Source organism: Diadema setosum, chromosome 5 (assembly GCF_964275005.1).
Source record: "Diadema setosum chromosome 5, eeDiaSeto1, whole genome shotgun sequence".
In the NCBI taxonomy this organism is placed as follows: Eukaryota; Metazoa; Echinodermata; class Echinoidea; order Diadematoida; family Diadematidae; genus Diadema; species Diadema setosum.
This window is the reverse complement of record NC_092689.1, coordinates 9093305-9108228: the sequence shown is the minus strand read 5'-3', so window position 1 is coordinate 9108228 and position 14924 is coordinate 9093305. Positions and strand designations below refer to the sequence as shown.

The 14924-nt window shown below is 37.7% G+C and overlaps 1 protein-coding gene across 1 annotated transcript in view; it reads right to left on the bottom strand.

Moving 5' to 3' along the window:
• Positions 1–351: 351 nt before the first annotated feature.
• LOC140229059 (cytochrome P450 4V2-like) overlaps positions 352–14924 on the bottom strand; it is a 33608-nt gene continuing 19035 nt past the window's right edge. The window contains exons 5-11 of the mRNA XM_072309319.1: positions 14426–14495; positions 13342–13468; positions 7927–8103; positions 6645–6747; positions 3616–3750; positions 1175–1354; positions 352–538 (exon numbers count right to left, since the gene is read on the bottom strand). Coding sequence (XP_072165420.1) covers positions 378–538; positions 1175–1354; positions 3616–3750; positions 6645–6747; positions 7927–8103; positions 13342–13468; positions 14426–14495 — 953 coding nt within the window. The 3' untranslated portion in view covers positions 352–377. The remainder of the gene's footprint in view (positions 539–1174; positions 1355–3615; positions 3751–6644; positions 6748–7926; positions 8104–13341; positions 13469–14425; positions 14496–14924) is intronic.

The window sequence follows — 14924 nt, the reverse complement described above, 5'->3', positions numbered from 1 at the left end:
GTAAACATAATAGATGTGTAATACTGCATGTGTGACATTGCCAATTTTTCTTTAAAACAAATTTTTGCTGCTTTGTTTAATGATACAAAGCTATAAAGAAACTATAACTTTGAATGCAAAGCATATAATTACTCTCAACAAGTTCCTCTGAAGGCTGTAGCAGTGCTGGGTAGGAAAAAAAACAGAATAATGCCTCCGGCACCACTTCATGGCAGAGGCATAAAAATAAAACATGAAACAATGATAATAATATGGAAAAAAAAAAAAAAAACCCTGAGCACTGAATCAATGAAAATCTGCTAGGGGCATGGCAGGCGGTAATCCACACCTGACTAACCACCTGACACATGCTCTCCTGTAGTCCCGATTCCAGACTGTTACTTCCGACGGGTGATTTTGAGGAAGATGCCATCCCTGGGTCTCATGATGAGCTCCCCCAGCGGGTTTGTTTCCTCCATCGTCTGGATGGAGCGGACTGAGAACCTCCGCAGCAGGTTGGCCAGGATCACTTTGTCCTCCATCTGGGCAAACCTCTGACCTAATAAGTTCAGAGAAAAACAGAGAAAACAACAAAAATCAGGGATTGATATAGGTATTGCAGCCAATTCATGAGACTTCGTATGAACGCCTTTCCTATTAAAACATGATAGCACATCAAAATTTGTAATATCCTCAAATGAATGTTGGGATTGTGGATGGTACTTAGAAAGAACAGAATTCCAGGCAAGCTTCTTGAAAATCCATGAGGGCAGTGTCTCCACTGGTGGACTGGAATATTCCTTCAATGATGGAATACATCTTCCACTGATTAGAGCATATGCTCTTATTGTTCAGCAAATTGTCTTCTGTATGTCTACAAACAGAATCGCCATGTACTCAACTGCAATGATTCCAGTGGTTATATATGTGATGCAACGAATGGATAGATAGTACAAACAAAACAACTTAAAACTGCAATAGATACATTTGTACGTTCATATTGAAAGAATGTATAAAACAAGACAAACACAGCACAACAACATGTAACCTGATGTAATTTCTGACCCTTTACATGCTTAATAAAGCACTTCACATACTTATGTTCAATTTGTTTAAAAACTTTGGGTTGAGAAGCACTCCAAAAGTATAGTTAGTCAAACAGCAAAAACAACAACGGCACAACAAATGAACTTACCAATGCAATTCCTCGGACCAGCAGAGAAGGGCACGTAGGCATAGGGGTGCCGCTTGGCGCAATTCTCTGGGAGGAACCGATCTGGATCAAACTTATTCGGCTCAGGAAACTGTTCGGGATCATGGTGCAGTGCGTAGATGCCCACCACAACAATGGTGCCCTTGGGTACTTTCTTCCCATCTTCAAGAAATTGAATATTGGAAACACTTCACAGCATGACTACGGAGAAACGAAGAGCCACCACAAAAGTACTCATGGGTACTTTCTCCCCTGCTTCAAGACATAATTTACTGTAAAACAGGGAATCTTTGTGTACGTTTAAATTTTGTGAATTTCGCAAGAGCCAAAATTCGCGAAATTAAAATGCAAACAAAATTTCTTGTCTACCCTATATGCATTGAAGTTGAATGCCAGTGGCAATTCGTGAAAATTTCATGTCGCAAAAGAGGCCCTCGGCTCCAATTCACACACACAAAAAATTTTTCATGCTGTGAATATAATCATGTTCTATTCAGGAGTAATACTTCATGATTTGACATATTGAAAACAAAGAGCAGAAGGAATGTATGAACTTGGTAAAAGCCCTGATATTAAATCACAAAGTATCAATTCCGGCAAACTTCTACGTATAATTTTCTTTCCAGAGATGATGCCCTCAGTATGACAATTGTATCAAATTCATCAAAAATAAGTTATATCAGTACAAAATAAATACACAACTGCCTAAAAGACGTAGAAAATTTATCAACTAACATTTGCAGCCGGTTTACATCCCCATTGACAAATAATATTTAATTTGTCAGTGTCTTAAAACATATGATGGAGCACACTAATATGTGTAATGTAAAACAAATTAGAATTGCTAACTAAGGTAAAAAAAAAAAAAAAAGTTACCTTTTCATGATACACAGTTTTATCCCTATTATTGTTTCTTATTGTTGGAAGTGGGGCCTACCAAGTTTTCCTCATCTTATTTTTATTCACTTCAATATATACAAAAATGTTTACATAGCTGTGTTGTTTTGAATGAAGACAACCTGAACTTAAATTGAATTGAATTGTGCTAGATATTCAAATGGAAGAAGAAATGGCATGAATATGAGTACAATTGTATTTTGATCTATTTGTAACAAGTTTCTGATAAACTACCCAAAGCTCTCAATGCTGCCATCTCCTTTGCTGCACCTTAGAAATTTGCACTGGATAAATGCACACGATGGAACACCAAGCTTCAATTCAAATTTTCATTTCAAACAAGAATCTGAAGCCTAAAAAGTATCTTAAAGGGACAGTTCAGACAATACACATGATTTCATATATTGTATTACATTTAATCGGTAGTGCCATATAGAGTTGTGGAATTTATTGTGGTCCTTAAGCAGATAAACCCAATACTCTGAAAAACAAAATACACGGAACAAGAATGATGACATACAATTTTGCAGTGGCTTACAATAACACTTGCATAATAAGTTCACTTGTGTAGAATTTATGCACACTTTGTTCTTTTGTTCTGCTTCCTTGAGCACCCAATCACGCATTATGTGAAGCTGCAATGTCATTATCCTTGTTCACTGTGAATTGTTATGATTTTGAAAACATTCTTTTTCCTCACCCCAATCACTATAAATTCTGAAATTCTGTACCCAGAGAGACTAATTCATAGATGTTCAAACGCAAATCAAGTCTAAAATCATCCACTGGTCTCCTTTTAAAGTATCAATTCTACAAAGGCAATTGCAAGGATAATCATGGTAATAATCCTTTGAGCTCATTCAGTTCCTGCATGGTAGTTGTGATCACTGCAAGTTTCTTTTTGGGTGAGAGCCATGTGCAGCATACAAGGATTAATGCAAATATTAGTTTCAGTTTCAGCTTGTTTTAGTTCTCCACTTGAACAAATTAAATCATTATGACTAACAATACCAACACTCTCATCAAAATATGAATGAGAGAACTTAAAGGGTACTTCAAGAATATAGATATAATAACATTTACACAAAAACACACATTATACTGTATCTTTGAAAAGAACAAGAAATTTGGACATTGGCTCAATACAATTACTTTCTAGCAAATGTTCCCTGCTTTCAACACTTGCATTAACATTGCCAGAAATTGGATACAATCCAACTGGACCTACATAGCAGCAGGAAATGGGGGTGGATTACCGGAATCAGCATCTCATAGAACCCCCATAGGCTTCCTGCTGATATCACATATAAAGCATTCTGCCTGGCAAGTCACAATAACCAAAATGAAAGAAAACAACATAACGGTACACAAATCCCCGTCTCTTTAAATACTAACATCTATCCCCACACCCATACGGTGTGTAAATTGAGTAGAGAAATCACAGGTTGGTTATTATGTGTAAGTCTGGAAAGGAATGAGGATAAATAGGAGCAGTAGAAGAGGTTTCTCCCTCTTTTTTATCTTACCAAGGATGCAGTCTTCTCGTAGGTCTCTGGCAATCATGGGTACGGAGGGGCACAGTCGCAGGGTCTCCTTCAGAACGCAGGACAGGTACTGCAGCTTTTGCAGATCATCCGCTGTGATGGGTCGATCGCTGTCACCTACGGCATGGAGAAACGATAAATATGCTCACATCAGTTGCATAGTGTGTTCACTTCCCCAAATCTGCCTCTGAACCCATACCACCACCCTTTTTTTCTCTCTCACATTTATTACTAAATTTCAACAATAGCTGTGAACACTGTTCACACATAATTACTCACTGAACAATACAGCATCTGACAATTGTGCTTACTTTTTTTCTCAGTATAATGATGATAATAATAGTTTATTATAATGATAATTATTATTATCATCATCATCATCATAATCATCATTATTATTATTATTATCATTTTGCATAAGCTAAGTCCTATCAATACCAAGTCCTGATAACTCTGTGAAAACCCAGAAATGTTCAATGATTGACCACTGTACTTGTAGATTTCCTTCATTCGGCCAATGCCATCACTTTGCAAGGGAGAGTCTGACCCATCTCTCATTCAAGGAGTAAAGAGGCACATGTAAATCGTTTGACTGTTCTGACAGTTTCAGTAACATGCCAAGACTGTACCTGTACGTAACAAGTCCATGGGAAACTAGAAATATCACTGAAGGTGATTAATACCCCCGCCCCGTGATGACAGTCTTACCCAAGGAATGATCTTTCCTTGATCTTCTGCCATTTAAATGCCGTTACCATGGCAACGCAGCTTCCGACACGTCCGAAAAATATGTCTTGCACATCTTCCCACCAAGACTATTGTGTGTGCCACATTTCATAAGCTTTTGTCAAAAACTGAGGAAGTAGTTCAATCCACAAGATCTTTCCTTGATCTTCCGCCATTAATATGCCGTTACCATGGCAATGCAGCTTCCGACACGTCCAAAAAATATGTCTTGCACATCTTCCCACCAAGACCAATGTGTGTGCCACATTTCATGAGCTTCAGTCGAATACAGAGGAAGTAGTTCAATCCGCAAGATCTTTCCTTGATCTTCTGCCATTAATATGCCGTTACCATGGCAATGCTGCTTCCGACACGTCCGAAAAATATGTCTTCCACATCTTCCCACCAAGATCAAGGTGTGTGCCACATTTCATAAGCTTTGGTCAAAAAACTGAGGAAGTAGTTAAATCCGCAAGATCTTTCCTTGATCTTCTGCCATTAATATGCCGTTACCATGGCAACGTACTTTCGGGTACTGTCAAAAAATGCGTCTTGCACATCTACAACCAAAGGCACACATCTGTACCAAGTTTCATGGAAATTGGGCAAAAACTGAGGAAGTAATTTGCAACACAAAATTTTCCATCATTTTGGCTCATAATATGTGAGCTGTTACCATGGCAACATACTTTTTGTCACTGTCAAGAAATGTGTCATGCTGACCTATATCCTAAGACAAACATTCAATATGAATTCCATGAGAATTGGAAGAACACTGATGAAGCAGTTTTGCCATGAAGCATTTTGCCCTATATTTTACCAATAACATGCCGTTACCATGGCAATGCACTTTTTGCCACTGCGGAAATATGTCTTGCACATTAACATATTCAGATGAACATCTGTACCTAATTTCATAAAAATTGATCAAAAACTGTGGGAGGAGTTCGCGACGCAAGATTTGTACCCATTTTTGCCCATAATATGCCGTTACCATGGCAACGTACTTTTGGGTACTGTCAAAAAATACGTCTTGCACATCTACAACCCAAGGCACACATCTGTGCCAAGTTTTATGGGAATCGGTTGAAAACTGAGGAAGTAGTTCGCGACGCAAGATTTGCAACGGACCGACCGCCCGACCGTCCGCTGATTCCTATATACCCCCTTCAAACTTCGTTTGGCGGGGGTATAATGAAAGTTTCAGTCACTTCAAGTCGTTTGAAATTGGTCATACTCTATTGAGTTCCTACTTTTTCATCTATTAAAATAAGGAGTAAACACCTACTGTATACGCTATAATTTTCACGTACATAAATTTTCGTGAATTGCTGCTGTCACACATTTTCGCGAGTGGTTAAATTCGCGATTGGGGGACCAGAGAAAATATGAAGTGGCAAAGAAAGTGGAATTTTCAACTTACAAGCAAATAAGAATGATACTAGTTATACACTGCATGAAAAAAATTTACCAAACTCTGCGAACTAGTAAGTTAGAATTTAACATTTTTGAAGTGGTTATTTCAAGTCCATCGCGCTAGATTTCTGACGAGTGGTATGAGGGGTACGAGTACTCAATACTTTAGTATTCGTAAGTAGACGTGGACTAGCCCGACCACCCCCAGACGCTGTTAATACGCTGTGCTGTGCGAATGCTACTTACAGCAACTGGGCTGTGTATACTAGTAGTTAGACATGGACGTGCTATATGTACGTAAACAAGCTTAGCCAGTATGGTCTGTTCGGTAAGCCGTGACATGGTGACACATATACTAGTACTGAAATGTTCGTATCATAAAGGCAAGGGATTCATTTTGGAAGGTAATATTTTCGCGTGTTGTTGATTTCGCGAATAGCTCCCGACTCGCGAAATTTGCGAAAATAAAACCCACGCGAAATATATAGCGTATACAGTATCCTATTCAGCCTGGATACTTAACCACCCCATTAGCACATGACACTGTGACATTACACTCATATTTAAGGTTGGGGGGGCACTCGTACTGTTGAGGAATGTAAATCCTGCTGTCACTGATTACATTGTTTTATTTTTTTCTTTCACACAGACATGGAATTAACAGAAGTTGAACATGACAAAAGTGCACTGAGGTGAAACAAATACAAGTGACTGAGATCACTTCATAAAGCATCCCGTCAAACTCCACAAGATATACATGTGAGTGAATCATGATTACACACATGGGTGAGGTGGAGGCATGCCCTTCGTCTCTACTTTGCTGAATCCTGTCTACTCACGAGCAACAATGAACTGCATGTTTCTCTTACCAAACACTTCATCAAGCTCTTCGTGGAGGCGGACCTGTACTTCTGGATGCTGACCAATCAGTAGCATGGCCCAAGACGCAGCTGCAGCAGTGGTGTCATGACCCTACACAAGATATAAAAGATACACACAAATACAAATCTACATCATATGTTTGTTTTATTCATCTGAAGGAATGGAAAACACCAAAGAATGTAGGATGCTCATGTGGATATAACAGAGGGCTGCACACTAACCCATCTTTTTTTACTGGTCCCACCTGCCTGTCAGACCAGTAGGTACCCAATTTTTACATGTTTTACTGGGACATTCCTGAAGAAGTTACTGGTCCGATAATGATTTTTACTGGTCGGGGACCATCAGACCAGTGCCAGTGTGCAGCGTTGTATAACATAATATGTAAGATAGCCATGTACTTTTCACTGCTTACTGAACCATCCTCAAATCCCTCCCCCCCCAAAAAAAAAAAGTAAGCAAGACCTGCTTTTGTGAAACAGTCTGAAGAAGAAATATTTACTTTTCACTGCTCACATATAGGTGAACAAAACAAGAAACACTGGATGTATCTAGACAAGAATTGCACAATTTTAGCCTTTCATAATGTGAAATGTTGAGCACAAAGAAAGAATTCTACTTTCCCCTATTACAATCATAGTCCCCTGCTCGAACTCGTTCGGCGGGGACAAAAAGACGTGATAAGGAAGAGAGGAATATTAAACTTAGCAGCACCACTGACATAAAATAAATGAAACCATATACTGCCACTATGGATAGAAAGATTTCAAAACAACAGCCCAATGAATCAACAATCTCTTGTATGAAAAAAACAAAAACAATATGTTATATACATACATCTAAATAGATAGATAGATTTATATAGAGAGAGAGCGAGAAGGGGTCCCGACCGTGTACAGAACCAGTGTAGCTCCTTCATTATCTATTCAGTGCAAAAAGATAGGGCATTCACGGACGTAGCTAGTTCAACGTACATGTAGTTTATTTCCAAGCTTTCAGTCTTTTTAAGTCCTTCATCACGGCTGTGAAGTAAAACATATAATGACTTACTGGTATCAACATGGCTGCACTCGTGTTAGCAGTATAAGTCTAACTAACATGAGTCTATAGTCTATAATGACCAGAATGGTTATTATGGGCAGTAATGGGCATTAACTTCTCCTTGAATCAGTTTTCGTCCTTTGTTCATTTCAACATGAAATGCTGCTCTGAACTGCATATAGGCTGCTCTATCAGCACATTTGATTCCAACTTGACCTTTGACCTCACCTCAAACATGAAGGTATCCACCTCCTCCCTGATGTCATCCAGGGTGAAGCTGGGGTCCTCCCGGTGCATCTGGACTAAGAGGTCCAGGAAGGCGATCCTCTTCCTCTTACCCACTACGGAATCATCCTCCTTGCCTTCAAGGATCCTGGGCGGCTCGGTAAGTCTCTCTCTTATGATCTGAGTGAGGAGGAAGGAGGAGGGAGGAGGGAGGGGGTGGGTGGGGTTAGAGAATGGGAGGTAAGCAGGATTTTTCAGCTTGCTTTTATTTACATTTAAAGCAGTCAAATTACTTGATGGTGAAACTGAGCTTAATCAGATGTTTTAATTTTCCAGGGACATGTTTGATGGATATCAGGTTTAGACTAGTTCCTTTGGGGCTTGGGTAAAGTTTGGGGACAATGCACAATAACATACGCTTGGGATAGCTTTGCTTTGATTTACTTTCCTTTCTATACTTACAGAAGAATAGAACAATAAATTAAATACATGAAGGATCTTCACACAAAAACTCTTCAAAAAACCTAATGGACTCAGTCCTGCAGCGTATTGAGGAGGATGGTCTGCAAAACCAATCAAAGCAGCAATTGGCGGAACAAGACTTGCCATCTTAGTTCATAACAACACCAAAAAAAGTTATTGGTAACAAAGTAAAACATAAAAAACAAGGAAAAGTAGAAATTACGCGGTGCGTAATATATGTCCCCGCCGGAAGTAGCATTTTGTAGCAAAATGTGCAATATAGGTAAAAAATCAAGGTCAAAGGTCAAAGAAGTCAAAGGTCAAAATTCTGTGTAAAAGTTGTGAAGCCCTCACCTAGTGCCATCACATAAAGGAAACGGAATCGAAATCGGGTTAGAAATGGCGAAGGAATAGCATTTTGTAGCCAATGTACAATACAGGTCAAAAATCAAGGTCAAAGGTCAAAGAAGGCAAAGGTCAAAATTTTGTGTAGAAGTTTTGAAGCCCTCACCTAGTGCCATCACATAAAGCAAACGGAATCGAAATCGGGTTAGAAATGGCGAAGGAGTAGCACTTTGTAGCAAAATGTAAAATATAGGTCAAAAATCAAGGTCAAAGGTCAAAGAAGGCAAAGGTCAAAATTCTGTGTAGAAGTTTTGAAGCCCTCACCTAGTGCCATCACATAAAGCAAACAGAATCGAAATCAGCTTAGAAATGGCGAAGGAGTAGCATTTTGTAGCAAAATGAACAATATAGGTCAAAAATCAAGGTCAAAGGTCAAAGAAGTCAAAGGTCAAAATTCTGTGTATAAGTTTTGAAGCCCTCACCTAGTGCCATCACATAAAGCAAACGGAATCGAAATCGGGTTAGAAATGGCGAAGGAGTAGCATTTTGTAGCAAAATGTACAATATAGGTCAAAAATCAAGGTCAAAGGTCAAAGAAGTCAAAGGTCAAAATTCTGTGTACAAGTTTTGAAGCCCTCACCTAGTGCCATCACATAAAGCAAATGGAATCGAAATCGGGTTAGAAATGGCGAAGGAGTAGCATTCTGTAGCAAAATGTACAATATAGGTCAAAGGTCAAGGTCAAAGGTCACAACTGGAATTCTGTGTAGAAGTTTCAAAGCTCCCATGTAGTGCTATCATATAAAGCAAACAGAATCAAAATTGGCTCATAAATGACAGAGAAGTAGCAAATTTAACATTTTGATCACACACGGACTCACACACGGACGGACGCACGGACGGAGGGACGCACAGACACACACACGTACGGAGCCCGTTTCATAGTCCCCTGCTCGAACTCGTTCGGCGGGGACAAAAAACAGACTGGCACACAGAGTTTTGAGAAGATAAGGAAGCAAAGAGACATATGGCTGTATCAAGAAAACAGAGGGAGGGAGAGAGAGAGAGTAGATCTGTTCACAAGGCCGTATAACAGTCAGCAAAACAAACACAAGGGAGAATGGCAACAGATGGACAGGAAGGCAAAACAAAAGACAGCCAAACAGATTCAAAATGAGTACTGTCAAATGGGTCTATTATGGCAGTTGGACATACTGACACACAAACAAATTCATAAAATACAGACAAAGATATTTTTGTCATTCTTCTTCTGGCCTCCACTGGGAAATGAATGATCTTGTGGTACAACAGAAATTCAAATCACATTATTTCTAATCCTTATTTTTTGAAAACAAAGAGACATTTATCTCCATTGTTGGGTCTTCATGTCCCCAAACCATATTAAATATATGTGGTTTTATGGCATGAATAAAATTTGGGTCAATCCACGTCAAATCATCCAATTTTCAGAAAAGTTGTCACCCGACCCCCTCCGATTTTCTTTAAAATCGCACCAAATGTTCCCCAAAGTGTCTGACGGAAAATCCCAAAATATTTTGCCCCAAAGTCAATTGGTTGCTAAGATACAGCCTCACATAGCAACCGGTGCGCATTCCAAAATATTAGTTAAAAGAAAATTAGGCATTTTTGTTTGACTGTTTTAGCATGGATATTAATGCAAAAGTGTTCATTATCTGGAAATTGAGAGAACTTTATAGTCTTTGCAAGAAAAACTTACTGTGACGCAAAATTGACTTTTCGTTAACGTGCACGAGGTCGCCGAAAATGGTGTTAAATGTTAATTTTGAAAATTTTAATGCATATTTAGAGGCTAATATCTTCCACATTTCATCACCTTAGGTTCTGAAATATTATGCTGTTGAAGGCTTTGGCTTGCTCAGTAATTTTGAAAAAAATCAGCGCATTCATGCGCACCGTTTTTACGGAGAGCGCCCTCAAAGTTGACAAAAATGAAAAATGTGCCAAATTCAAGGTCACGGATCACCCTTCGTCCCACCTAGGAGTGGCATCAATTTTTGTGTATTGATAGACATTTACCTATGTTATCTTGGGTTACCAAAGAAATTTTGCTACCGAAATGTTCAATGGCAAAGTTACCCCACCGAAAATGGTCATAAACGGCCAAACTTCCATGTAATATCACATATTGGGTTTAGAGGATATTTCAAATGTCCACACTTTCAAGATGAAAAGCACTAGCCCTGTGATATTTGCAGTAGGCATAGTCTGTTATACAGAATATATTTCAGTAATATATACCACAAAACACTTTTATTGCTTAATAATGACCTTGAAATTTAATCCAAAATTTGATAAAAACAATAAATTACTCCATTTTCCTCATTGCACTGCATATAAATACGTGTTTTGAAAGACATTTCACAGAGCAATATTTCAAGAATTAGGAAAGCTGAAAGCCTACCTTATTAAGGTTCTAAAGTATTTGTGGTCTTCTTTCAGATTTAGTGTCAATTTGATCATGAATGTTTTACCCTTGACCTTGAAGCCCTTCTAAAAATAGCTGTAAATTTGTTAACTACAAATTACACACGACAGGTGTATTATGGCATGATATACTTGTGATTCTTTCACAAACACAAAAGCTTTTTATGGTGTAAATGTATATACTGGAATTAATCTACACTCATGCTTGCAAGATATGTTACAATTAATAACTTTGTTCAGACAATGACCCTCAATTTATGACCTTCAAAATCATGAGAAATGCCTATTCCTCTCCATAAAGACCTGTATTATGTACTGAATAATAGTTGATAATATGGACGTTGCGCCCAACATAATATAGATTCTTTTTCTAGCCTGTGAAACGCACATTAAAAGGACTGAGAGTCTTCTTTTTCGGGAGATTTGTTCTGTACAGTGTACCTTATGAAAACTTCCAAAATCATTTCAATCCTTATGTATTTTCTTGTTTTTGGAATTTCTTATGTATTTCTTTGTTTTTCATTTTCTAAAGCATAACTGTGTTTTCTTTTATTGGAAATTGTCACGGGCCACTTTTCTACCATAACCAGAATAAAATTAATCAATCAAAGTGATAGATAGTAAAAATGGTCAAGTTTTTATGAGTTTCCAAACAAAGCACTGTTTTCCATAGGAAATGCACACAAAATCACAAAATATTACTGTCCCCTTTTTTGATTGAAATTGAGGGTCATTGTCAGAACAAAGTTATTAATTGTAACATATCTTGCAAGCATGAGTGTAGATTAATTCCAGTATTTATACATTTACACCATAAAAAGCTTTTGTGTTTGTGAAAGAATCACAAGTACATGTATATCATGCCATAATACACCTGTTGTGTGTAATTTGTAGTTAACAAATTTACAGCTATTTTTAGAAGGGCTTCAAGGTCAAGGGTAAAACATTCATGATCAAATTGACACTAAATCTGAAAGAAGAGCACAAATACTTTAGAACATTAATAAGGTAGGCTTTCAGCTTTCATAATTCTTGAAATATTGCTCTGTGAAATGTCTTTCGAAACAGGTATTTATATGCAGTGCAATGAGGAAAATGGAGCAATTTATTGTTTTTATCAAATTTTGGATTAAATTTCAAGGTCATTATTAAGTAATAAAAGTGTTTTGAGGTATATATTACTGAAATATGTATAACAGACTATGCCTACTGCAAATATCACAGGGCTAGTGCTTTTTATCTTGAAAGTGTGGACATTTGAAATGTCCTCTAAACCCAATATGTGATATTACATGGAAATTTGGCCGTTTACGACTATTTTCGGTGGGGTAAATTTGCCATTGAACATTTCGGTAGCAAAATTTCTTTAGTAACCCAAGATAATATACGTAAATGTCTATCAATACACAAAAACTGATGCCATTCCTAGGTGGGACGAAGGGTGATCCGTGACCTTGAATTTGGCACATTTTTCATTTTTGTCAACTTTGAGGGCGCTCTCCGTAAAAACGGTGCGCATGAATGCGCTGATTTTTTTCAAAATTACTGAGCAAGTCAAAGCCTTCAACAGCATAATATTTTAGAACCTAAGGTGATGAAATGTGGAAGATATTAGCCTCTAAATATGCATTAAAATTTTCAAAATTAACATTTAACACCATTTTCCGTGACCTCGTGCACGTTAACGAAAAGTCAATTTCGCGTCACAGTAAGTTTTTCATGCAAAGACTATAAAGTTCTCTCAATTTCCAGATAATGAACATTTTTGCATTAATATCCATGCTAAAACAGTCAATCAAAAATGCCTAATTTTCTTTTAACTAGTATTTTGGAATGCGCACCGGTTGCTATGTGAGGCTGTATCTTAGCAACCAATTGACCTTGGGGCAAAATATTTTGGGATTTTCCGTCAGACACTTTGGAGAACATTTGGTGCGATTTTTAAGAAAATCGGAGGGGGTCGGGTGACAAGCACTGGATGATTTGACATGGATTGACCCATTTAAGATTATGGTGTCTGAAACAATAATACATGAAAATATTTAATGCACTCTTGTGCTACATGATGTTGCAATAGGGCACAACCAAATTTTGAGGAAAATAAGAAAAAGAAAAAGGATAGAGAGACTTTTCAAGATATCTCACCTTGTTTGTCATGTCGTGGAGAACCTTGAGGTGATGGGCGTGTTGCTTGCCACGCTCAATGTTGTCGTACAGAAAGTCCGGCCAGTACCAAGGTTTCCTCATCCTTTCCAGGAGCAAATCACTCATGCTGTGTTTGGCCAGGTGGATGGGAAAAATTATGGACAATAGTGTTAGGTTCTACAAACTTGTGGCACACTGTAAGCACAGAGATACACAAGCACACATTACAAAGAGTAACAAGGTAATCCTTACTACACTGGCTGTGGCTCTGCATACTTGCCTTACTACTCTCTTAGATAATGTCCATAGCTGGAATTGATTAATGTTGTACTTCTTTTTTGTTTCCCTTGAATATTTTGTTTCTCACAATTCATATTAATACTTCACTGAAAATCAAGCACGTTTCTTACTCATCTAATAATCATAATTGATTTGAAAATCAAAAAAAAAAATACTGATTGGAGCTTTAAAACAGAACAATTATTAATGTAATCCAAAACAATGTTTCTATCTGACATCAACATGGATATTATTGTGCAACAATGTTGTGTGAATGAAAAATCTTTATGCTCTCCTGAAAAAATCATTATTTTTTAGATAAATATATGAAGTTGTCACCCAAGGAATGACAAGTGCCCTTCAAAACAAGCCAACAAGGTGAGTAATCATAAAGCAATAAAGCTACACCAATGTACTGACTTTGATGATATCACATGAAATATTCAGATGAATGCATACTATACGATAAATAATTTGACTAAAATATTTTTTAAAAATGAACAATGGTCCTGGGCTCAATCAAAACCTTGTCATCATTCTTAATCCATGATGTAATTAATAGTGTGCATAGTTCATAGTGTATAGAGTTTCATCTCCACACTGATATTCTTAACAAAGACACACAAAGGTTACCCACCTCCTTTTTTATTTTCTGCTGGACTATGTGTGCCATGCCAAACATTTCTGCATGCAAATATTTCAATCACATTAGATCTTTACTACCTTCCATGCCCTCCCCCCCCCCCACACTGATTTAACATTTGTAAGTATTGCAACTGAGACAAGAATCAAACTTGAGACTTACTTGATCACAGCTTGAACATATTCGTTGTTGCTGTTTCCCTGAGCGTTGATGTGCTTGCCCATTGCTGTATCTGTTGAAGTGATCAAGAGTAGAAGGTTCAGTTTTGTCTTTGTTTTTTTTTTATTTTATTCTGCAAGACGGTGGGCCTGAAGAACATATTCCCTACACAAACTTGTATTGAACAAATCTGATGAAATATTATAATAACTAACAGAGCAGCAAGACTAAGAGCAATGGAAAAAAAAAAAAAATGAAGCCCAGATTTTTCCTGCAACAGCAGCCGAGTCGTATATCTCACAATTTTGCATGGGTTTGGACAAATTGAATTAGTATACTACAAATTAACTGTCAGAATAAGTGGGTATTCTTTACAATATAATTTATTTTGCTGTTTACAACCTACTCTTCAGTCCCTGATCATCCTACCACCATCATTCCCATGCCATATGGTATTATGATTTAATCATATCATACAGTACAGGGATGACATGAGCAATGC